The 24042-nt window shown below is 44.5% G+C and overlaps 1 protein-coding gene across 3 annotated transcripts in view; it reads left to right on the top strand.

Annotated features, from left to right (window-relative positions):
• Positions 1-3670: 3670 nt before the first annotated feature.
• MAP7 (microtubule associated protein 7) overlaps positions 3671-24042 on the top strand; it is a 197567-nt gene continuing 177195 nt past the window's right edge. For 2 of the 3 annotated variants that reach the window (XM_045010039.1, XM_045010038.1), the window contains exon 1: positions 4342-4460. In XM_045010039.1, the coding sequence (XP_044865974.1) occupies positions 4397-4460 (64 nt within the window). In that variant the 5' untranslated portion in view covers positions 4342-4396. Of the gene's footprint in view, positions 3705-4341; positions 4461-24042 lie in introns of those variants that run through there. The other variant, XM_045010040.1, reaches the window with a different exon arrangement.

The raw sequence follows: 24042 nt of genomic DNA, 5'->3' as shown, positions 1-24042 counted from the left end.
GTTTTTCTTGCAGAACGGAGTTAGGTGCAGTGGGGTCACCCACCACTCAGGAAAGGGCTCTAACCACTGAGCTATAGAATTGTCTGATGTGGGGCTCTCTCAGGTTCTGCTGTTGAAGCTGTTGTACTGTGGATAAATAATGAAAGAGTGATTGGGGCAGGAGAACTGGACCCTGGGTCTTCTACCTCCTAACCACTAGGGTACAGAATCATTCTCTTCCTCTCCTCCTAAGCAAGGACTATTCCACTGTGGATAAATACTTAAATATGCTTTGTGCCACAGGAGAGGATGAAGAAGCCGTACATCAGAATATCCAGTAGTTTAGTCTTTGAAGCCTCCTCTTAAGAAACAGGATTTGAACCAGGGTCTCCACTTTGGTAGAGAGGGGAGGCATTGAACCAGATAACCAGCTCTGTGGATGAGGGGAAAGCAGTGGATGTGCTATTTCTGGACTTTAGCAAAGCTTTTGATACAGTCTCCCACAGTATTCTTGCCAGCAAGTTAAAGAAGTCTGGGCTGGATGAATGGACGGTAAGGTGGATAGAAAACTGGCTAGATGGTCGGGCTCAACGGGTAGTGATCAATGGTTCCATGTCTAGTTGGCAGCCGGTATCAAGTGGAGTGCCCCAAGGGTCGGTGCTGGGGCCGGTTTTGTTCAATATCTTCATTAACGATCTGGAGGATGGTGTGGACTGCACCCTTAGCAAGTTTGCAGATGACACTAAACTGGGAGGAGTGGTTGATAGGCTGGAGGGTAGGGATAGGATACAGAGGGACCTAGACAAATTAGAGGATTGGGCCAAAAAAAATATGATGAGGTTCAACAAGGACAAGTGCAGAGTCCTGCATTTAGGACGGAAGAATCCCATGCACTGCTATAGACTAGGGACCGAATGGCTGGGCAGCAGTTCTGCAGAAAGGGACCTAGGGGTTACAGTGGACGAAAAGCTGAATATGGGTCAACAGTGTGCCCTTGTTGCCAAGAAGGCTAATGGCATTTTGGGTTGTATAAGTAGGGGCATTTCCAGCAGATCGAGGGATGTGATCATTCCCCTCTATTCAGCACTGGTGAGGCCTCATTTGGAGTACTGTCTCCAGTTTTGGGCCCCACACTACAAGAAGGATGTGGATAAATTGGAGAGAGTCCAGCGGAGGGCAACAAAAATGATTAGGGGGCTAGAGCACATGACTTACGAGGAGAGGCTGAGGGAACTGAGATTGTTTAGCCTGCAGAAGAGAAGAATGAGGGGGGATTTGATAGCTGCTTTCAACTACCTGAAAGGGGGTTCCAAAGAGGATGGATCTAGACTGTTCTCAGTGGTAGAAGATGACAGAACAAGGAGTAATGGTCTCAAGTTGCAGAGGGGGAGGTTTAGGTTGAACATTAGGAAAAACTTTTTCACTAGTATGGTGGTGAAGCACTGGAATGGGTTGCCTAGGGAGGTGGTAGAATCTCCTTCCTTAGAGGTTTTTAAGGTCAGGCTTGACAAAGCCCTGGCTGGGATGATTTAGTTGGGTTTGGTCCTGCTTTGAGCAGGGGGTTGGACTAGATGACCTCCTGAGGTCCCTTCCAACCCTGAGATTCTATGATTCTATGATTCAGGGTATCCCCACATCCTAGGTGAGTGCTCTGACCACTGAACTGAAAGTTATCAGGTGGGAAGGAGCACCATCAGCACCATCTCCTCCTCCACCACCAGGATTTTGAATGGGACCCATTCCAACAGGTGTGCTCAGAGTGCCTACCATATCAGGCCCTGCAGGTGGGATAGGTGGCCCAATGCCTATCTTCCCCTGGTTTGTGATTCAATGTGGGGCTTAGGCAGGAAATAAACATCGGTACAGCTAGAGGGAGGCAGCAATGCACATGCCCAGAAACAGAAATGTAGGTGCTGCTGTGCTGAGGAAACTCATACAGTACCATGAAAACATAGGTGCCAATGTCTACAGCATTCAATGTCAGTTTTGTAGATCAGAGTGAAGCCCAAACTGGGACTTAGGTGCCTACATCTGAGGTTTAGGCACCTAAATGTTTGCGGCTCCCACCCAGGGCCGGCTTTAGGAAGTGTGGGGCCCAATTCGAACATTTTTGGCAGGGCCCAGGCAGGGATGACTTAAAAAAAAAAACAACTTTCATTTCTTAGCAACCAGTTCCCTATAAAAAGTTCTGATTTAAGGGATGTGCCACAGTATGTATTTTTTGTACCAATAGAGTTACCATATGTCCGTATTTTCCTCCCGGATGGAAATTTAAGAACCAAAAAGCCTGACATGTCTGGGAAAATACGGATGTATGTTAACCCGACCTAAAGTTCTTTTTTAAAAAGATGGGCCTGAACTAGAAACGAGCTCCTTTTACATGTGTAGGTCCCCGCCACTCCCGGGGGTGTGCTAGAGTGACCAGATGTCCCGATTTTATAGGGACAGTCCTGATTTCTGGGTCTTTTTCTTATATAGGATCCTATTACCCCCCACCCCCTGTTCTGATTTTTCACATTTGCTGTCTGGTCACCTTAGGGTGTGCACATGTGTGGGTCCCAGCTGCTCCCTGCCCACCCACCCCCCCATTGAAGCAGGTGTGCAGGGTTACTGCCCTGGGAACTGCAGGCACAAGTGGACATGGGGCTGGCTGGAGGCAGGGCAGGGGCTGACTGGAGGTAGGGTCTGGCCGCAGGCAGGGCAAGGGGTGTGGGGCTGGCTGGAGACAGGGGTGTGTGGGGTGGGCTGGCTGGCTTGAGGCAGGGCCACAGGAGGGTGCGGCAGGGGTTGGCAGGAGACAGGGCAGTGGGTGCGGGGCTGGCTGCAGACAGGAGCTGGTGCAGGCAGGGCAGGGGGTGCGGGGCTGGTGCAGGCAGGAGGTGCAGGTACAGGGGGTACAGCCCACCCTGTACGGTGAGTGCTCCCTCCTCCCTCCCCCACCAGGGTAGCAGCAGCAGCCCGGCGTTTGGGGGCTATTAAAAGGGCCCGGGACTCCCCTGCTTCTACTGCCCCGGCCCTTTAAATAGCTGCGGGAGCTCAGGAGAAGTGGTGGGACTCCGGGGGCTATTTAAAGGACCGGGGCAGCAGAGGCAGCTGGAGCCCCAGCCCTTTAAATAGCCCCCGGAGCCCGCTGCTACTCTAGGGCTCTGGGGGCTATTTAAAGGGCTCGGGTCTTCCCTGCTTCCACCGCCCCGGCCCTTTATATAGCCACAGGAGCCCTGGGCTTTAGAAGCAACGGGAGCCCCGGACTTTTAAAATAGCTCCCAGAGCCCCGCAGCCCTACCCCAGGGCTCCAGCAGTGGGGCTCTGGTGGCAATTTAAAGGGTCTGGGGCTCCAGCCCCTGCTGGGAGCCCCAGGCCCTTTAAATTGCCCCCTGGGGAAGCCGGGCCACCCTGATACAGTGCACCAGCTCTTGCCAATATGCTGTACTGGGACATGGGCGTGGGGCCCTCTTAGGGGCGGGGCCCGATTCAGGGGAATTGGTTGAATTGGCCTAAAGCCGGCCCTGCTCCCACCCTTACTGCCTACACATGCTGCCTCCTGATTATAAATCTTTGGGGACTGGAAGAGGTCTGAGAGAGCTGCTTTTGGAACAGCCAAACCTGGAGAGCAAACTTCGGATGTGGTTTATATTGTGTATAGACCAACCCCCCAGGAAGGGGCAGAGTCTGAAGTGGTCTGATAAGGACATTCAAGACCGCTGGGATGTTACATCTAACTCAAGGTGAATACCCAGGCGGCTTAGTGATGTTAAGCAATACTGAGCATGCCACAGCAGTTTTTAGTCAGTTGCATTAACTTAATAGGCTCTTCTAGGTACAAGTCAATGTTCGTCCTTTGACTAAGGAACCCACGTACAGCTTGATCTTAGAAGCCACCTCACCTCCCACAGGACAGGAGCGATCAGCCCCCGCCGCACCCCCCACACGGACCGGAACCGGGCTCAGGAAGGGGGGTTAATAAAAGAAATGCAAGTCACCAGGCACGATCGGCACGGAGTCTGAATCAGGTCTCCCAAGCGGGGCACTGGCTCCTTAGTTCCAGCTCCTTCCATGCCAAGCCCGCGGGAGAGACGTGCCGCGATCCCAAGGGGGCCGGGGCAGGCCTGCGCGCCGAGCCGGGCGCGATACGCTGAGCACGCAGCCGCGGCTGAAGAGCCGGGATGCGCCCAGCACAGTCCCCGGAGCGCAATGCCGACTCCCAGCCCCGCACCGGCCGCTCCCCCCCCCCCCCCTGCAGGAGGTTGGCAGGGCGAGCCCAGCCTAGTCCCCCGCCCCCGCGCCCTGCCGCACCTGCCCGCGAGGTGGCGCTGCCGCGGGGCGCCCCCCTCCCCCCGGGCTGGTGCGTGGCGCGCTCACCTGCCCGCCTGTGGCTGCGGCTCCCGCGGGGCGGGGCGGCTGAGCTCACCGAGGAGACATGGCGGAGGCAGGGGCGGCCGGAGGCAGCAGCGCCAGCGACGCTCCCCGCCGGGGCCCTGCAGGTGAGACCCCCCCCCCCTCGGCACCTCGGGGGCTCCTGGCGGGAGCGCAGCCCTGGGCTGGGGCCGCCTGCGCGGGTTCCGCGCGGAACGTTGAGGGCGCCGGCGTTCTAACCCCCCCCCCCCCAGCGCCGCCTTCCCCGGGAGAGAATCCGGCTGCTCCGCGGGCAGCGAGCGAAGGGTCCCTGAAAGCACCAGCTGCCTCCCGGCGGGGAGAGACTGTGCCCAGGGGCTGCTGCAACCTCATCCCGCAGCGCCTGGGGGATGGTCCGGTCTCCGTGCCCGGCATCGCCCTCCTCCTGCCGCAACAGGTGCACAGCATGCCCCGCTCGGCCCCCTCCTGCTGCCCCCGACTTCAGGGGAGGCTTTGTAACTAGGGAAGGATCCCCCCCGGGATGGAGGGGGTGGAATTAACTCACACCACCCCTTGCAAAACTACTTAAAAAATCTCCCGCCAGCAGCCCTCTTTGGGTAGGGGAATGGATCTGATCGCTCCATGTCCATGGATCCTAGCGCCACCAGGGCAGGGCTTTCCAGCCACTTGTGCGATGAGACTGACCCACAGCAGCCTGCCTGCAGTCACTCGCTTGCAGTAATTAGGCAGGATGTATGTGTACTTAAGGTGATCATTTCCTGCTTCTCGAGGTCAGGGTCAGACTCTGAGCCAATTTAGATGCACTTGTCCCCTTTTAATTAAAGTGGCATCAACTCGTATCACCACACTTGGGTTGCTGGTGTTTTTATTCTAGAGTCATGTATTTTTAGGGATTCATTGCTCAACTGGAAATGTTCATTGTGGTTTAACTCCCATCTCCTAGCATACAGCGCTGCAGGTTGTGTGTTTAATTTAAATGGAATACTTTCTGTTCTGTTCAAAAGTACCTATGTGAATGCAGTGGATACAATTTAAAAATTAGACATCATTACAATTGGCAGTAGTTAAATTTACTGTGGTATTTGCAGCATTTCTCACCCTGAACATATATAAATGTAATACCACTCTAAAGGTATTCCAGTAGTAAAGTGTCTAGTTGCAATCCTGTCTTTAGTGGTGATTACTATACATATATAGGTGTGTGTATTGTTTAAAGATGCTATTTCTATTGCTTAAATCCAAAACCAGTGTTTCTGAAATTTGCAGGCCATTGTTCCATAATGTGGATTAATGCCTCTGGCTGTTTTAGAATAAAACATTTAACATTAAAATATAGCAGTTCCCCAAAAGTTTAGTTAGTCACAGATGCAGTAACATGAATACTGCACATGAGCCCCCAATATGATTTGGTAGCTAAGAGAGCTAACAGGATCCTTGAATGTGCAACTACAGGAAAATTGAGTGGAAATGGGGAAGCATGGACCATTATTGGAATATTGCATCCATTTTCAGTGTCAACACTTTAAGGATGGCCACAAATTGCAAAGAATTCAGCAAAGAGCTACAATACCATTTGAAATGTGAAAAACTCTGTCTTACAGTGAGATACTAAAGGAGCTCAGTATATTTAGTTTATCTGGGAGGATTAGGAGGGGTTTGAACACAGTCCTTAAGAACCTACATATGGAGAAAACTTCTGATAGCAGAGGGCTCTTTAATTTATCAAAGGCATAACAAGATCCAAGGGCTGGAAACTGAAACTAGACAAATTCAGTCTACTCTAGAAATAAGGCTTTTTTTTTTTTTTTTACACTGTGAGGGTAATTAACCACTGGAACAACTAACTGGAGGAAGAAGTGGTGGATTTTTCATCACTTGAATGAAATCTTTAAATCAAGATTGAATGTCTTTCTAAGAGGTGGTCTACCTCCATCAGAAGTTATGGATTTGATGCAGGTACTAGAGGTTGAGGGGTCTATGGCCTGTATTATACAGGAGGTCAGGCTGGATGATCATAATGGTTCCAATCTGGCCTTAAAAATCTGTGACTAATTAAATGTTGATGCTTTTTCCTTAATTTGTCAACTCTATGCTGTGTGCAGAGGGAGGTGGAAAGTTGGCTTTATACTGATTCGTGAATCTCCTGTAAGGAGGTATATAACCCTAAGAGCATTTAAAAACTGTTCTATTTTGGTTTAGGAGTGAGGAGGATAGGAGAGTTTGGTTTACATAATCAGATCAACTGCTGTTGTTACTTTAGGCACAGAGGTGGCTTACAATCAGATGTAGGAAAGGCATTGTCACTTTGGCATGTTCAGGGTGGTATATGTTGGACCGAACTGATTAAATCCTTCCTTATTTTTTCCCCCTCCAGACCATGATTCCACTTCTCTCTTACAAAGTTTGTATTCACCTTACTCTTAGGATATGGCTGAGTTTCTCAAATATTGAAGTGAAGGTTTTGCTTAAAACCGTGTACAAATAGGACATACTGTTGCTTGTTGATTGAAAGTGTTTGTGCAACAAACTAAATATTTTAAACAAATATTTTATGTAATCGTATGGTGACGTGATTGTAAATAAACAAAGGGACGGACATACCCATGCAAATATCATTGAGACCTATCCTTCTTCCTTTTGTAAATGTACTAGGGTGGTGTCTCTGTTTAGAATTTTGGTTTATTGTCACAGATTTACAGTCATCACTCAAGTTCAGCTTCTGAAAGGGCAAATGTCAGCTAAGGCTTCTGAGTGTAAAAGCAAAAAACAAAACAAAGAAGCAAACAAACAAACATAACCTGATTACCCATGCTCCACACATGCATGCACACACACAGAGAACCCCTCTGGACAATTTTTTTTTCTTTTTTGAAGAATGGGTTAAAAGAAAATTCTTAATTTTTAAATGAAATCTAAGATTGTTGACACAAGATTTTCACTGCATCATTATTGTTAAAACTAATTTTTCCTCTAGGTATTTATGAAAACAAACGTCAGAGAAAGTATTTTAAAAGTAAACACACATTCTGAGTGCAAATTACTTATAGCTTTTAAATGATATTTAAATCATGTGAGTGGTATTTCTGATAATTCAGTTTATTATTGTTTCATATTATTGTATTTAATTTCCATTTTATCCATTTAAACATTGTTTATAGATAATAAGCAAATCTGTTTGCTTTCCTTGCTAGAAAGACTGATCCTTAAACTTGCTTGGAGTGTCGAAGTTCATCCACAACTTGTTCATGTGTGAAGTGTCTGAGTTAAACTTTAGCAATTAAGCTGTTTATAGTCCATGTACGAGTAGGTCCTACTCATCATGGTATCTGAGTGCTTCTTGAGTATTTAAAAATAAAATAATCTCCTTTTCTTCTATCCCCACCAGTAGGAAAAATAGCTCTGTTAGAATATTGTGCGGTGTGTGTCAAATCCATTAGTTTTCATTTAGTTTTGAAAGCCACATTCCATAGTCTAGGTCCAGCTCCTGTGATGGTTCTGTCTCTTGTGCTCAAGAGACTCCCCCTATTGCTTGACAGTTTTATTGGTTTAGTAAAAAGTAGCTGTTGTGGAGGGAGATGCAATCCTCAGGTAGCTAGGGCCAGTCCTGGGGAGGGCTTTCAATATCAGGCCAAAGATTTTGAAAGGGCTGATGGGGTCTCTGACATTTGTTTGTTAAGCAGATGGGCTGCTGAACTTTGGGAGTTGTTTCTGGGTAAATGGCTTCATTCCTAGGTATGAGTTGCTATAACTGAGCATGAAGTTGAAGAAGATGTGGCTCACCATGGCCAGGTGTGGGACTGGTAAAGTGGGGCACAGTCTTCTGGCTTCAAGTGTTCATTTGAAAAAAAAATGGTTGCCATAGGTATTTGGGCATCTAATAGCATTAAGAAATTCAAAAGGAACCTAATGCTGCAGACCAGCATATCAGTCTGAGAGGAGAGCTCCTCAATAGTGGGGGATGTCAAAGATTACATTTTCAGAAGCACCTCCCTCTGCTTGCCAGCATCCACCTCATTTTTGTCTGGGTTCTGCTTAGCCAGCTGCTGTTTAATCAGGTGCTAATTTTGGCTGCATGTTGATAGAGAATGGTACTCCTTATGGCTGAGGCAAATGAGATGCTATTGGAATTATGTTTAAATCTTTGATCTTGGAGTGAAAATGTTTTAAGATGTAACTGCTTTATTCTAACATGTCCTGTCTTCTGTAAAAAACTATAAATTCCTATTGTTAATTTGGATAAGTGTTCCCTGCTAGCTTGGTAAAGGAAACGATTTAAACTTTCCTTCTGTTAAGCTTGGTGAGAAGTCTAGTCTGTTATTTATGCTGTTACAGTGTAAGAAAAATATTGTGATTTAACTTGGTATGATAGTTCAGTTTAAGACTATTTTTAAACATATATTGTCCTATTATTAAGGTATTTTGGAAAAAAAAGTACAGTGTATGCATTCCTAAAATGTACCCGATTCTGTATGGTTTCTTCCTAGGCTTCATTTATTTGCTTGTTAAAGTATTTTGATAAGTTGTGTTATAACACTCTCGGATTTACATTCTATTTTGGGAATCTGATTTTCCCTTCTCTTTGCACAGTTAAATCCTATTTACTGTAATACGAGATACTCTACTCCTACTACTGTAATAGGAGATACTCTGCATTGAGGGGAACACTGAACCCCTTAATACATCATATAGGATTGTGACACTCTCCTCAGGGCATCCAGAATTGTAAGCCAGTGTGTTAGAGTGAGCTTTGCTGGAGATCAGACTGTGTGTCAGCTCCAATCCATATCACATCTCCAGCAAAATCCTGGAGACTCTGCAAGTCTTAACTTTGCTTGCAGGTAACAACCAGTGAACCCCAGTTCTGAGTTTGCCAGAGTCCAGACCCTCTCACTGTCCACTCATAAAAATTAAGTTTGGTACCTCCCAAGAGATACACCAGCCTGCTGGTTTCTCTGCGGACTTGCTCTTTACTTCAATATAACAGCTCTGACATGGTTCTTCGTAAAACAAAGAATAAGTTTATTAATAAAGAACAGATTTTAGTGATACTAAGCAAGAGAAAAAGAGATGGGTATAGTTACTTACAAAACAAAACACGTTTTCTAGTGTCCTAACCTACCTTCTTTGCCTAAACTGCTTTCTCACTTAAATCAAGCTACCACATCTTCAGCCGTTCTGGCAGGAGGATCCAGCATTCACAGATTCAGAGGGTGCTGTCTCCTATATCCCCTTAGTGATGGGTCACTAAAATGTATTTTTGCTCCCTTTATATTTCCCAAAGTCCGTAGTCTTTGTCTCAAGAGCCAGGAAGACCTCTTGGGGGCCAGAGTTCGCAGTGTTCCCCGGTGTGCTCACCAAGCTATTTCTTCAGCTGCTTGTTAGCTTGAATGCTTTGTTTACCTTGTATGTAAATGTACTTTCACTGTTTATCAAGTCTGCCCTCAAAACATATTTTAGGAAGATATTTCCAGCACACATACATAATTCTTTACACATCATACATCATACAATGATACTGATGAGCAGCATGTCACAAGTTTTTGTAAGATACCTTACTCAATACATTTTTATACAGTAGTACAATAATATCATATACAAATAGTTGATTTAATTGCTTATTCCTTGGGGTTCAGACCCCATGTTTTCCCCATGGGGTGTTTGGATTCTGATTTTCACAGGTAGTATAAGAATCTGAAAGAAAACTTTTTTTTTTTTTTTTTGGTGCTAGCTGTTCCTCTCAGTGAAGTATCACTTGCTCTGTATCCAAGCTTTTCATTCTTTCACCACTAGGAGGATCTCATGCACTTCCCCTGTTGAGGGTCTGTAGGAGTCCAGAATATTGGTATGTAATTATTCACAAAAATAACTCAGATGAGGCTTTTCATGTGTGTGTTCTTTAATCTTGCACCAGAGGTGTGAAGACTAAATCCAGCCCAATAGAGCGAAAGGTTGCTGAAGTGATTTACAAACCTAATCACCAAAAGCAATGCAGCATGAATATGGTGCCTTAGTACTAATGTAGGACAGATTTGATACAGCAAAAATATTTTAAACTTTGAAACTAAACAGTCATTTTCTATGAAGAGTGATTATGCAGAAGAGATTACACTTTTTTTTCCTCTCCCTCACTCTTTTTAGTTTTGTAAATGTATTTATTTTTAAATGTGTCAACTATATCCCCATTATGAGGGCTTCCTACCATTTCATTTGGGAACTAAATCAAGTTACTGTCATTTTTCCTTCACGTAAGGCATGGTTTGTTGATTTATCTGGATAGGGCTTTTTGATGAAGAGTTTTGACTTGAGCTCATTTCTACTCAAAACAGTGGCTCAAACTACACCGAACTTTGAAATTTTGGCGTTCAGATCTGACTCCAAACTACTCCTGTTGACAATGGTTTGAACCAAAACTCTAGCTCTGAATGCTTTAACATTGAGCTTCAGGTTCATCTGCAATTCATGTGTATTATTTTCTATAGCTGCTTATGTGACATGGCTCTTTTGTATAATACATTCTGGATTAAATGTAATAGAGATTTTTTTTAACTGGATTTAAGGAACCTTGTCCCCCTCCCCCCCCACACACCTTTTTTTTTTTTTTTTTTGGAAAGCGGACAACTCAGTTCATTAGTGTCTTCTCTTAGTCAGTAATTGTATATGCAAGCAGGGCCGCCCAGAGGGGGGGGCAAAGGGGGCAATTTGCCCCGGGCCCCGCGCTTCGCAGGGGCCCCCAAGAGAACAGCTGAGGCTCCCGCCTCTGCCCCTCTCCTGGACCCTTAGCGCATTAAGCGGCGTCCTCAGACAGCGCCGCAGCGTGTCTCCGCCGGGGCCCCTGAGCCCCGCCCCGCTCAGAGCCGCGTGGTGAGGGGGCGGGGCTGCGAGCTCCGGGCTGAGCTCAGCTGCCTCTGCTCGGCGTGGAGCTCCCAGCCCCGCCCCCTCACCACGCGGCTCTGAGCGGGACGGAGCTCAGGCCCCGCCGGACGCACGCTGCAGCTGTCGGGTGAGGCGCTGAGACTCCGGGCGAGGAGGGAGCCGGGGGTAAGAGGCTGGGGCCAGGGGGGGTTGGCTAAGGGGCAGGGAGTCCTGGGGACAGTCAGGGCACAGGGAGGGGGCAGAGGTTGGGGGAGCGGTCAGGGGGCAGGGAATGGGGGGGGTGGATAGGGTCAGGGCCGCCCAGAGGGGGCAGGGCAAGAGAGCGCAGGAGCTTCTTCGCTCCTGGTCCGGGGCGGAAGGACCCCCCCCACTGGCGAATTACCGCCGAAGCGGGACCCGCCGCCGACGTGCAGCCCGGTCTTCGGCGGTAATTTGGCGGCAGGGGGCCCTTCCGTTCCAGGACCCACCGCCAAAGTGCCCCGAAGACCTGCGGCGGGGACCCCCCCGCCGCCGCCGAATTACCGCCAAAGACCGGGCTGCACTTCGGCGGCGGGTCCCACTTCGGCGGTAATTTGGCGGTGGGGAGTCCCCGCCGCGGGTCTTCGGGGCACTTCGGCGGCGGGTCCCGGAACGGAAGGGCCCCCCGCCGCCGAAGACCCCGGGCCCCTGGAATCCTCTGGGCGGCCCTGTATGCAAGGACCATCCACTGGGGGAAAGTATGAGACCATTTTAGATATATATTGTATAATGCAGGGCGTGCTACTATTCATGTTCTCCCTCTTACCACAGTTTTCTTTTCAACTAGGGTTTAAAAGCTCTGCAGTTCATGAAAAATAATATCTGTGTCAGGTGAGGCATGGACAGTTGGTTTGTGTACTTACTTCCTTCAATGCTAGTATAGAAAGAGAACTTTGTTAACGTAACTGAAGCTCCAGGCACACCATCTGTATTGATGAATACCTCCATTTTCAATGTGAAACTATGATTTTTTTATTTCAAGAAATAATTTATAGTTTGCAGTAATTTCAGAGTACCTTGGGCTGACATTTTAATATAATTTATATATTTCTGAGCATAGCTTGATGGATATACAAGAAAACAGAACATATATATGAAGGAGTTTAGTTGCTTTAAAGATGAAAATTATTTGTTGCTGAAAGTGTAATTAAATCTGATCATTGTAATAACTGCCTCAATTAAGCAGGCACGACGTGAGCTTTAAACAACATGTTTTCCTTCCCACTTGAAAAATATGAATGAAAGTGAATCCAAAATGCAAGCCCAAACATGTAGTTAGAGCAGTGGTGGGCAACCTATGGTCTGGGGGCTGCACGCAGCCCATTAGTGGCTGCGGTTCGCAGTTCATGGCCAATGGGAGCTGCGGGTGGCCGTGCCTGCAGACTGTCAATGTAAACACTGTCTTGTTGCCCTCCAGTGGATTACCCTGATGGGCCACAAGTTGCCCACCACTGAGTTAGAGTTTAAATAACAGTACTCCTTGCACACCCTCATCTTCTCCAGGGAAGAGAAATTCTCAGAATCCTTGTCCTTTATAAAGCTAGAGAACCAACCTCCTAGGAGAATTTGAAAAAAGAGGTTGCATGCACACACACTGTCTATTTAGGGGTGAAAAATGATAGGACCGAAAGATGCATTTGTCAAATTCACTAAGAGCTCAATCCCACAAACACATGCCAACTCTAGCAATTTTATTGCAAGTCTTGTGATGTTTGGTGTTTTCCTTAAAGCCCTAGCTCCTTGAGTCATGTTATTACAGGAGAATCCCAGCTCTCATTAAAAATAAAGTAAGTTTCCAGACCACATGGTTGTGGGGAAAAGCTTGAAAACATGAATCCCAAAGTCTCCAATACCAGAAGGCAAACACAACCCCAAATGTATTTTTAAAGCTAATCTCATGCTTTTGGGGGGCCTGGTTTATGTTTTGTGAATGCTGTGGGTTGCCAATGCTGGGGGGGGTACTCACAGGAGTAGTCCTGTTTTCTATATGTGACTATTCACCTGAGTAAAGTTATTGAAATGCACAAGTAGTCTCAGGGTTGGTGCTTAAGTTTGTTAGCCAAGGTGAGAGCTATGAGGAAAGGAAGACGTAGTCATCAGCGTTTTACCTCCAGATATTTCTTTATTTTTTTTTTTGAAACTACGTGTCCTATCCTGAGAAATGCTGCCACCTATCCAACAGCTCTGATTGGCTTAAAGGGTTTCTCTCTAATTATTAATGCACTAGGAAGTCAACTGCTGAGTTGGTGATAGCAATGAACAGAAAGCTAAGTCATTCATAGGATTTCATTTATATGATCTTATCTGTGTGGTAATGTGATGGAGAAACTTTAATTTGATTTTGGCACATTAAGATTCCTTCTGAAGTGTGTTCTCATTTCTATAAAAGGGCTTGGTACACGTAGTTATTTTCAAAGTGTTTTGCAAAGGTTTAATCCACTATGAAGTAGGTAGGTCAACATTATCCTCATTTTACAGCTGGGGGAACTGGGGTAGAAGAGGTTAATTGCAGTGCCCAAGGTAATGGAGGGAAGTGGTGTTAGTGCCAGGATTAGTGGTAGTAATAATAATTTGCTTTTATTATTTCAGGCTTGCAGCCCCATTCTCAATCCACACGCTAGTGCCGCTTTCTTTACTGAACCAAGACAGCACTCTTTGAAGTCAATATAAGGACTTCCATTGATGTCAGTGGGAGCTGAATCAGGCCCTGTATGAATAAAAATGATTTGACTGACAGTAATCTAATATATATATATTTTATTGTTAATGTTACACATTGGTTTCATTGATTTTTTTTTAAAAGTTTGTTTAATCACAGCATTGTATACTATGTATACTTCAGTTTAAAACAAATGATTAACTTGATGTACAAGAACAAGGGATAATAATCTAGTACTCAGTGTCCTTGAATTCTGTGATTATTCTCTGGGGCCCACTGATCACAGATTCCTGCTGCTTAAATTCATATGTATTTTGCACTGGTGTATGCATAAGGAGTCAGAATGAGATATAGGGCTTGTTTTTTTTTCTGTTTTGACCTTTTTTGTCTGTCCACTTGAACTGTGCACTGTGCCAGGTTTAACCCTCTTGAAACAGAATAGCCAATTCTAGACTTCTGGTTTGTTATTGCTAGCATCTTTATAATTTTGGAGGTGAAAAGCCTGCTTTGTTATTACTTAGGTTGGAATAGCACCTAAAACGTTCATGGTCCTTGCCTCTAATAACTTACAGCCAGAAACAGATGGGTAAAGTAAAGGAATAAATATACAATCAGACTGATCAGGATGATGATAGTTCTTTATTTTCTTGTATGTAAATATTTACTCTAACTGCTGGACCCATTTATTTAAAAAATAAATATCATTGGCAATATTTTATGTACTGTGGTTCAAGCCTATAGGTTAATATTGACAATTTACAGTATAAACTGTATCCAGAGTCTTATTTATTAGAAAAGAGATGTTAGGACAAGAAATAAGAATTAATAAGTATTATTTCAATCCCAACAAAGAAGAGCTGAGTCTCATTCTCTTTCTGGGTTTGCTTTCTAAAGAAACACACTATTTTTCTTTAAACTCTACTATCCCATTATTTGTCCTCCTCTCCCCCAAATACATATTTTTAGTGGATGTTAGATCATTTATTCCAATTTAAATGAATGACAGTGTTCTCTGATTCTTCAATTAAAATATTCTAATTCAAAGAATGGAGACTTAGTTAATGAAACTGCTATATATTCAGGGCTTTGACTTTCAGAAGTGAGTTAACTTATTGCTTATTTAAATCTATTCAGAGCACATCTGAACTCTTGTCAGTGGTATTCCCGTTAGTCAAAAAGATGGAAGTTTTCCTTCTCACTCATTAGTATTTTATCATCACTGGTTACTGCAAGACAGAATTTCTTGAGTGGAGCAGGGGCATGTGGTTTTAATAGAAAAATACCATTGATTCCTATCAGCTGTTTATACTTAATACCAAAGTTGTTTAAATTAAGTTAATATTGTTACATATACTGTTGCATCATCATAATTGTTGTTTTATATTACAACAGTGCCTAGAGACCCTTATCAGGATGCTAGGCACTTCAAAAACCTATTGTAGGACGTGGTTCTTTCTTCTGATTTTATGACAATATATAACAAGTACAGGAACTCCTCACTTAATGCTGTAGTTATGTTCCTGAAAAATGCGACTTTAAGTGAAACGATGTTAAGCGAATCCAATTCCCCATAAGACTGAATGTAAATGGCGGGGGGTGAGGTTCCAGGGAATTTTTTTTTTTTTGCCATACAGTACTATAGTTGTGAGGTGTCCCTGCCTTACCCCACACAGGCACAGCCCACGGTCACTGGAGATGAGACAGGCAAGGAGGCTGAAGGTGCTGTAGGCTAGGAGAAGCATGTTGCGTAGTGGCAGCTTCCCCTATTCTGCAAGCACCGGGGGGCTCAACCCTCGGCCTGCCCATGCCCCCCCTACCCTCAGCCCCCCCTTTAACCTGCCTCTTCTTCCCCCTCTTGCTCTGCATGCCCCATCCTCGCTCGTCCCCCCCTTCCTTCCCTGCCTCCTGCCTGTGGCAATCAGCTGGCTTGCAGCATTCAGGAGGGAGGGGGGAGGGAAGAGGAGCGAGGATACGGCTCGCAGGCTCCCCCTGCCTCCCGAATGCTGCAAGCCAACTGATTGCTGTGGGCGGGAGGGAGGGGGGAGGCACGCAGCCTCCCCCCTCCCACCCACCCATGGCAATCAGCTGGTTTGCGGCATTGGGGAGGCAGGGGGAGCCTGTGTGCCGAGTCCTTGCTCCTCCTCACTCACTCCTGAATGGCACAAGCCAGCTGATTGCCGCAGGGGGTGGAGGGGAGGGTAAGGTGCTGATCCGCAGGGTCTGCCGGCAGATGGGAGGTGCTGTGGAGGGGGGCGGCGTAGGGGAGCTGATGGCGGCTGCCAGCTGTGGACAAAGCAGGCAGCCAAACAACGTTATAGCGAAGCATTGCACAACTTTAAACGGAGCATGTTCTGTAATGGAGCAGGGACGTAAGACCAAAACAACGTTAAGCGAGAGGACGTTGAATGGGGAGTTACTGTAGATTTAATAAGGAAGAGGAAGGAGAAGGAAAACAAGGGTAACAATGATAAGATTGTGATTGCATCGACAACCTAGTAAAGAGCTTTATTAAATCAGACTTATCAGTAATATTTGATTGAGATAATGCTCTACTTCTACTATTTCCAATTTGTAAAAATATTTTAATTTTGTTAAGTGTCTTCACTATTAAGGCTGCTTGTGCTGTGTTGTAGGCTAATGGTGTTACGAATAGGAATATAGTGCATCAATTTGAATTGAGTACAGTTTGTGAATTTGTTACGTTAAGCCCTGTCAATACTACAGCTTTTACATGAGTATGTAACAAGTTAGTGACATGGTTGACTGTAAACATGTTTAATGTCAATGTACAACATGGTTAATGCTGTGAGTGAAAATGTTAGACAGTTGTTTTCCCTTACAGTCAGTCTGTGCTGGCAGATGGTTGTCGTCTTAAAGCAATTTTGGTGTATTGTTTTTGCAGTGTAAAATTGGAACCCTTAACCATACCTGTAACTAGTTTGGCTGGTCCTCCTACATCCTGATTCTCTGTGGAATAGGACACACCAGACTGTCTTGCTCCCTGTTCTGTTTTGGATGTTTCTAGGCACTTTATCCCCGTTTTAGGCACTATGGGATAGATGTCCAGATTTTCCCAAAATGGACCACAGAATTCCTTTGTAGGATACCTTTTATTGGATAGGTGTGGGAATGAAGAGGAGTCCAGAGCCTGGGAATTTCCAGTGATACTCTGGATGATAGGATCTAGATTCCAGTTTTGCCTATGTAGGTGGATGACATTATCTTGTTTTCGACGTGTTCTGCACTGACTAACTCTGCCTTGAGTCTGATGATTTTAAATCAATCCCCGAAGGGAAAGGGAAGGTTTGTAATCTTTGTCTGCTTGCTGTATTTTTTTAAAGAAGGCAATACTTTAATTGATTTACTCCTTGGCAATTGACATAAGAAAAGATGCTCACCAGAGATGACCGATGTGAAATTGATCTAAAAAAGGTATGCCTGTGATGATCTTCTAATGGGGTTCTCACTGAATGGAGGGTGTAGTGGTGCAGATTGGCCGCCCACAGACCTGGATGGGGAGGAGCCCCTCATTGAACCCTGGTGGGTGGAGCTAGACCATGCTCAACCCTCCCACCAGAAGTCAGTGGGCAGGGCCGGAAGTACAAAAGGCGTGCCGGAGAGCTCCGTTGGGAGGCAGCCACCGGAGGAGCCAGACACCTCCTGTGAACTCCCGAGCTGGGAGGTCTCTGCTGACCCCTGAGGACTGGCCAGGACTGCCAGGGCTATTTACAGACCCGAGAATGGAGGAGCTGCAAGCCCTGACAGAGGCCTTCTTCCCCGACAACCAGGACGACCCTCTACAGAGCCAGGTGCACCCGGAGGGAGAGTTGGGAAGTGGTGCAGGGGTAGCCGACCTGAGTTTGGCCGCAACGCTGACAACAAGCAAGTCAGCGTGTTACAGTCAGGATCCCCACTGACCCAGTGGCAGACTGCTCTGCCACTGCTAGGGCCCTGGGCCGGGACGCAGTGGAGTGGGTAGTCCTGCGCTGCCCCCCCACCCCCATCTGTGGGTGGCGTCTCCCCCTCTCTTAGGGGAGAAGCCTGGGCTTGTCGGTCCTCTGCCAGAGCTAGGAGGCCTGACTGCTGCCCAGACTGAGTGCAGGCCTGAGCCCGGGACTCTTTGCTGTCCCGCCCTGACCAGGAACGGGGGCTCCATAACTGTGTTTGTTGTTCGGCCCTGATCACAGGCCCAAGCTCATGTCTCCCGTCGCCCCGCTGATTCCCCATGTCAGGTGACCCCCAGAGATGTAGTGGGGCGGATTGGCTGCCCACAGACCTGGAGGGGAGGAGCTCCCCCCCACCCCCATGGACTACACTGGGAAAAAATCTGCCCACGCTTACGACCCAGCTCTCTTCCAGTAGAGTCCTCAGAATTCTTCTGTTCATTGTACCAGAAAGACATTACAAGCAGTTTGCCCTTTTTTACCTCTCCCATAGAATTTTTACTCTGTTGTTCTAATAAAGTTCTAAAATGTAATGATCTTGTGTTCATTTGGTTTGACTGCTCTAAGTCCAGGCTGATATACATGGGAGGAACATTAAATGCTAAACACACACATGCTTCAGTTAGTTTGTCTTCAAAGCGCTATTGGATTGATATTTTCTCTTGTAAAGGAATTGTATTATTGTAGAAGGGAAATTTTATTCCTACAGGGCAAGCAGTGATATCTGAGCAGTAGACTGACCTGCAGTGGCACTTGCCATGCATCATTACATAATATCTGACAACTTTCTTTAGAGAGGGCACAATCCTGCAAACACTTTGCATGCTGCCTGCTCAATTCCTTTGGTGGGATTCTCTTGAAGTGGAAGGGTGCATCTTTACTAGGAAAAAAAGTTTGTTCTTACCATGTGATAGCTAACACGTTGTAACTAACAAGAGATAAAATCCCTGTGAAAGCAAGGCAATTGGTAGCTTTCACACAAGTTAGTAAGTCAAGTTAGACCAGTGGTTCTCAGCCAGGGGTAGATGTATGCAGAAGTCTTCCTGCAGGGTGAGGGAGGGTGTACATCAACTCATTTAGATTTTGCCTAGTTTTACAACAGGCTACAGAAAAAGCACTAGCAAAGTCAGTACAAACTAAAATTTCATACAGACAATGACTTGTTTATACTGCTCTATATACTATACACTGAAATATAAGTACAATATTTATATTCAAATTGATTTATTTTATAATTACATGGTAAAAATGAGAAAGTCAGCAATTGTTCCGTAATAGTGTGCTGGGACACTTTTGTATTTTTAATATCTGATTTTGTAAGCAAGTAGTTTAAGTGACTTGCAACTTGAGGGTACACAAGACAAATCAGATTCCTGAAAGGGATAGCGTAGTCTGGAAAGGTTGAGAACCACTGAGTTAGACTCTGGAGGAGCCCAGGGCTTACTAAGACTTGCTAATTCAATTGGAAACTGCAAAGTACCTTCTTTTCACTAGGATTTTACCTCATGTTAGTTACGTGTTAGTTATCACATGGTAGGAACACAACTTTTTTCCTAGTGAAGACCAGCCATACGTTCCAAGTGGGAAGATTCCTTTGCAAGGATGGAGCCATAGTTTGTGAACATTTTCAGTGATTCATGTGGTGAGCATGACTGTTTTGTTTTTTTTTTAAACCATAGTCTAGTTGCTATCTTGTATTTACTTAAAACCCAGTTCTGTATAGGAAAGGAGACAGGGTGTTCTTTTTAATCCAGCAAGCACTTTATCTCAATACACGTCTATCATTTTTCTGCAAGAGGCTCACTACTTGAGTAGTATTTCACTACTTTTGAATATTACTAATAATCAAAATATGGATCAATTTTTCACATATATGCAGTCTGTTACATTTCTGTTTTTAAAGTTGTACCATGTCTTCTCATCTCTCTTTACAATCTCCACTACCTAAAAATGGCTTAAGCAATTGTTTGGAGAAAATATTTATATGTTCTGTTGTTGACTTAGGTCCCTATCCAGCAGTCAGTCACACACAAGCTTAACTTGAAGCATGTGAGTAGTGCCATTGGAATCAGTCAGATTACTCCCATGTGTAAAGTTAAGCACATGAGCAGCTGATAGCACTGGCTTGCACCTGCATATCTAATGCTCCAATCCTGCAAATTTAAAAATCAAGGTATTGAGCACAGATGCATGGAGTGTTATTACACAAACAACGATTAACACTCCGAGCATATAAGTATTTTCATCTCCTAGCATACCGTTTAATTATCATGTATTCTTTGTTTCACTTGCTTCCTATGAGTGTTACACATCAAGCAATATACGAGGTAGGCAATTACCAGATTCCACAGGCATAGAATTTTTGCAATCAATAGAAAGTAGGTATGCTAAGTTATCCATACATTTTCTCATGAAAGAAAGTTACTTTTAGCAAAGAATTGATACAGATACATATTCCCAGGCAAGTCTGGGCTAAAATCTACTGGGCTTACTTATTACTAAAGAAGTCCAATCCAAGTTATTAAATGGTCTGTTTTTAAGCAATCGCAGTACTGTATTTTAATTGAGTGTATTTTATAGTGTTATCAGGAAGAAAAAGGGAAAAGAGCACAAAGTTATTGAATGTATTTGATTGTACAGTACACTTTAATTATTAAAATGTTGTAGTTATGTTTGTATAACATAAACAAGTGGTCTCTACTTCTAGCCAGAGAATTTTTTCATTTCTGGATTTATCATTTAGAGCATTTGCATGATATTTTAGTTTTTCATTGTTGTTTGCATTACAGTAGCCTGTAGAGACCGCAAGTGAGATTGGGACCTCATTGGGCTAGGCATTCCCAAACATGTAGTGGCAGACAGTTTTTAACACAAGGAGCTTGGAGGGGAAACAGAAGTACAGAGAGATGAGGTAACCTGGTCACACATCAGGTCAATGGCAGTGTGGAAATAGAGCCCAGGTCTCTTTACTTCCAGTCCAGTGCTCTCTCCACTAGACCATATTGCTTCCCCAAATAATGATCATTCTCCTTTAATAACTAGTTAAGCATATTAAATGCACTTACGTGAGAGTTAAAAATGTATGAAAGATGTCCTCCTCAACCTGAAGTGTGATATCCTTTCTTTTATCCACCGTAGCGGTAACACATGAGAAGTAACAGTGCCAACTTCCCCATCTGTCATCCCTGTGGGCCAGTCTTCTTGACTCGAGGGGACCACCTGTAAGATTGAAATTGTACTTAAGTTTACATGGCCCATTCAATCATTAGTGTATTTGCTGAAACTCCCAACACATTTTTTTCATTTTTAAATTCATGGTTTAAATAGAACAGGTATTGTAGGTGACCATTTGATAGTTTGTTTTAAAATATCTGCAAAATGGAACTGTTAAAAGGAGTTTAGTTTTATTAAAATATATATTTGTAAACATGAAAGGAAGTGAAATGATATTATTAGCCAAACAGTCATATAGTATAAGCACTTTTCATATGCGCTTTAAATTCTTCTATTGTTTTGGAAACAGAGCCTAGCTACTTGTGAAAACTATGAATAGTACACAAGAGGTTAAACACATTCTAATTCATGTGGGTGTGTACCCACAATTGCATACATCTTTGTTGTAGTAAACATGGACAGGGTTTTAGCAACTGAATTTTATTTCCAGTTTCTCTTTCCCAATACAAAGTAGCAGCCTGAATAAACACTGGAAGGCAAATTGCTGAGGTAGGAACAACTTGTGTCAAAGTGGCTTGTTTATTTGTTAATTCTATGTTTGGCCAAAACCTTTTAATACAAAGCACCTTCTACCTTATTATACAAATGTCATCAGTCTCTAACTTCCATGATATTCCAGATAAGCTGGGATAGTGCCAAGAGCAAGGGCCCTGGTCAAGAGGAAATACGGGGGTCAGGCAAGCGAGATAATAGACCTGGCTCAAAGCCTGTGCTTTTGTGAATACCTCACTGTTTCTCTTTGGTACCTTTTTTTCTCTTGCTCAGATACAGAGCATGAATGCTCTAGGACTACCCTTTCTGAGCTGTTAATGCTATGCCTCATCATCCCCCAGTTTTTCCATGTTAAGTGACATGACTAATGTGTGAGAGAACAGAGCTGTCACCTCCTGCTGACCTCAGAAAGAATGGCAGGCAAGGTATATTATACTGCTATTTCCAGGCAACCAATTTGGATGTGCAGTTTACAGGTAACTCAAATAACCTTAACTCTGCCCCATTTTTTTCACAAAACCTATAGATCAGACACGCTTTCACCTGCATATCTCATATCGTCTGCATTGGCAAGATGAGCTCCATATTGCTATTGTATTGTCCTCCAACATTTACGCTGCTGTGTATTTGCCATCTACATATGGGCAGTGGTAGCAGGGGGGACGGGACATTTTAGACCAGGTGTATGAAATTTCTGATTCTGAAATTTAGATGTGAAAAGAACATCTAGCAACTTCTGAGAGTACAAATCATTTTTTTAGGATTTGGTTGACACTATTAACTTTTAAATATTTGGTGTGGCAATTGTGCTCTTAGCTTGAGGTTGAGAAATAGTGGAAGTGTTAAAGGAGGCTAAGCTTACTTGCAAAACCAGCTGTTCAGGACTTTGCATATCACAGCGATCATTGGATTCTGTGCAAAAACAGTTTAAAAAATTAGAAGATTGCAAAAGTGTGAGCAGGTCCTCCATTGTGGATGGTGAATAAGAATCCAGAATCACTATGTTAACTTTGGCATCGTGATGGGGAAAACTTAGCTGGTTACAATTGATTGTAATTTGGCCTTTCTACAGAACTGATTGTAGTTCATTAATGATCTCTTTGCTGTAAAACGGACATTGCAATAGGGAATATTCGTTGTACGTTCAGCTTAAGCAACCTTTTCTTTGCCCACATTGTCTGCACACAAAAAAATGTGTACACTAACTTAAGTTATTCATGTTTGGAAAATGTAACACTTGCCAGTAATCCTGGGTGTATGTACTCTTATTGCAAAAGGTATGCAATACTTGTGAAGGTGTTAAGTGAAAAACTCATGATGTTTGAGTTTTGGTTAGGCTGGGGACTGTAAACTTGAATAAACAGAACAGCTGGCAAAATGCAGGCTCATGCCTGCAGCCTTTTAGGCTTCTCTTCGCTCAATGCTCATCTGCTTGTACAAGCAAAACTCCATCCTCCTACCGCCCTGCGCAGAGCGAAGGAGCAGCCCAGTCGACTAGGTGGTTACAGCTCTTTACACTGTAACCCTTTGCACTAAGCATGCAGGAGCAAGCATTCCGGCAGGCTGCTTTCTGCAGCTGAGGAGACAACATTCATAGACTTCCTTTGATTAGGATATGTCACTGTTGTCAGGGCAACTGTTAACGGTGGCGTATCGTATTTTTTCCTCCTGTGTTGCGTGCTGAATATTTTAGTGTGCTGTAGCTGGAAGAAGCTTGGGGAAAAGGTACTGCTGCAGAAAGGAGAAGCTGTGGGCTGGGATCTGATTTGAACAGGTTAAAGCAGCGAAGAGAGGCATCCAAACCAATGTGCCTTTAATTAGGGCTTTTCTCGAAGGTGGGTGAAATTGCAGGCCCTCTGCTGCCAAGTGGATGTTGGTATTTGTCAGCTCTTTGCATACTGCTTACCGATAGAGGATCTATTACAAGTGCACAAATGAACGGGCAGGTCTGCAGCTAGCTGCTACACAGGCACTGCAGTTTCTTAAATATATATATATATTGTAATAAGCAAGTGATAGCAGAAACATGCCTGGGGCAGCTACTGCTATCAGACAAGAGAGACTGAAGAAGACAAGTGCAAGGACAAATCCCCCTGGTTTATTCACCATTAACGAAGAAGATGAGCAGCAAAAGAATGGAAATTCCAAAAGACTGAAAGGTATGCCTTAGTGTACTGCGTAGTATACAGTACATTTTGATAGCTATACTGCATGCCGTCAGGAGTGGTTGTGACCCATCAGTGCAGTTTGTCAATGGATGTTTTCATACTATATTCATTTATGTGTAGCCCAATATTAATGATAGATATATATTTTTAATGAGCTGGATTACTGGCCTACCAATTTAATTACTGCTTCTGTTTTGTAATCTTATTTACCAGAAACATCTGACTTTAAAAAGTTATTACTAATCTAATTATCAGATAGAGATTAGGGTCTTATATTATAAAGGTATAAAATGAATTGCAATGTACCTTTTCTATACAGACC

This window comes from Mauremys mutica, chromosome 3, assembly GCF_020497125.1.
Source record: "Mauremys mutica isolate MM-2020 ecotype Southern chromosome 3, ASM2049712v1, whole genome shotgun sequence".
Taxonomy (NCBI): Eukaryota; Metazoa; Chordata; order Testudines; family Geoemydidae; genus Mauremys; species Mauremys mutica.
This window is presented reverse-complemented; position numbering and strand designations above follow the sequence as displayed.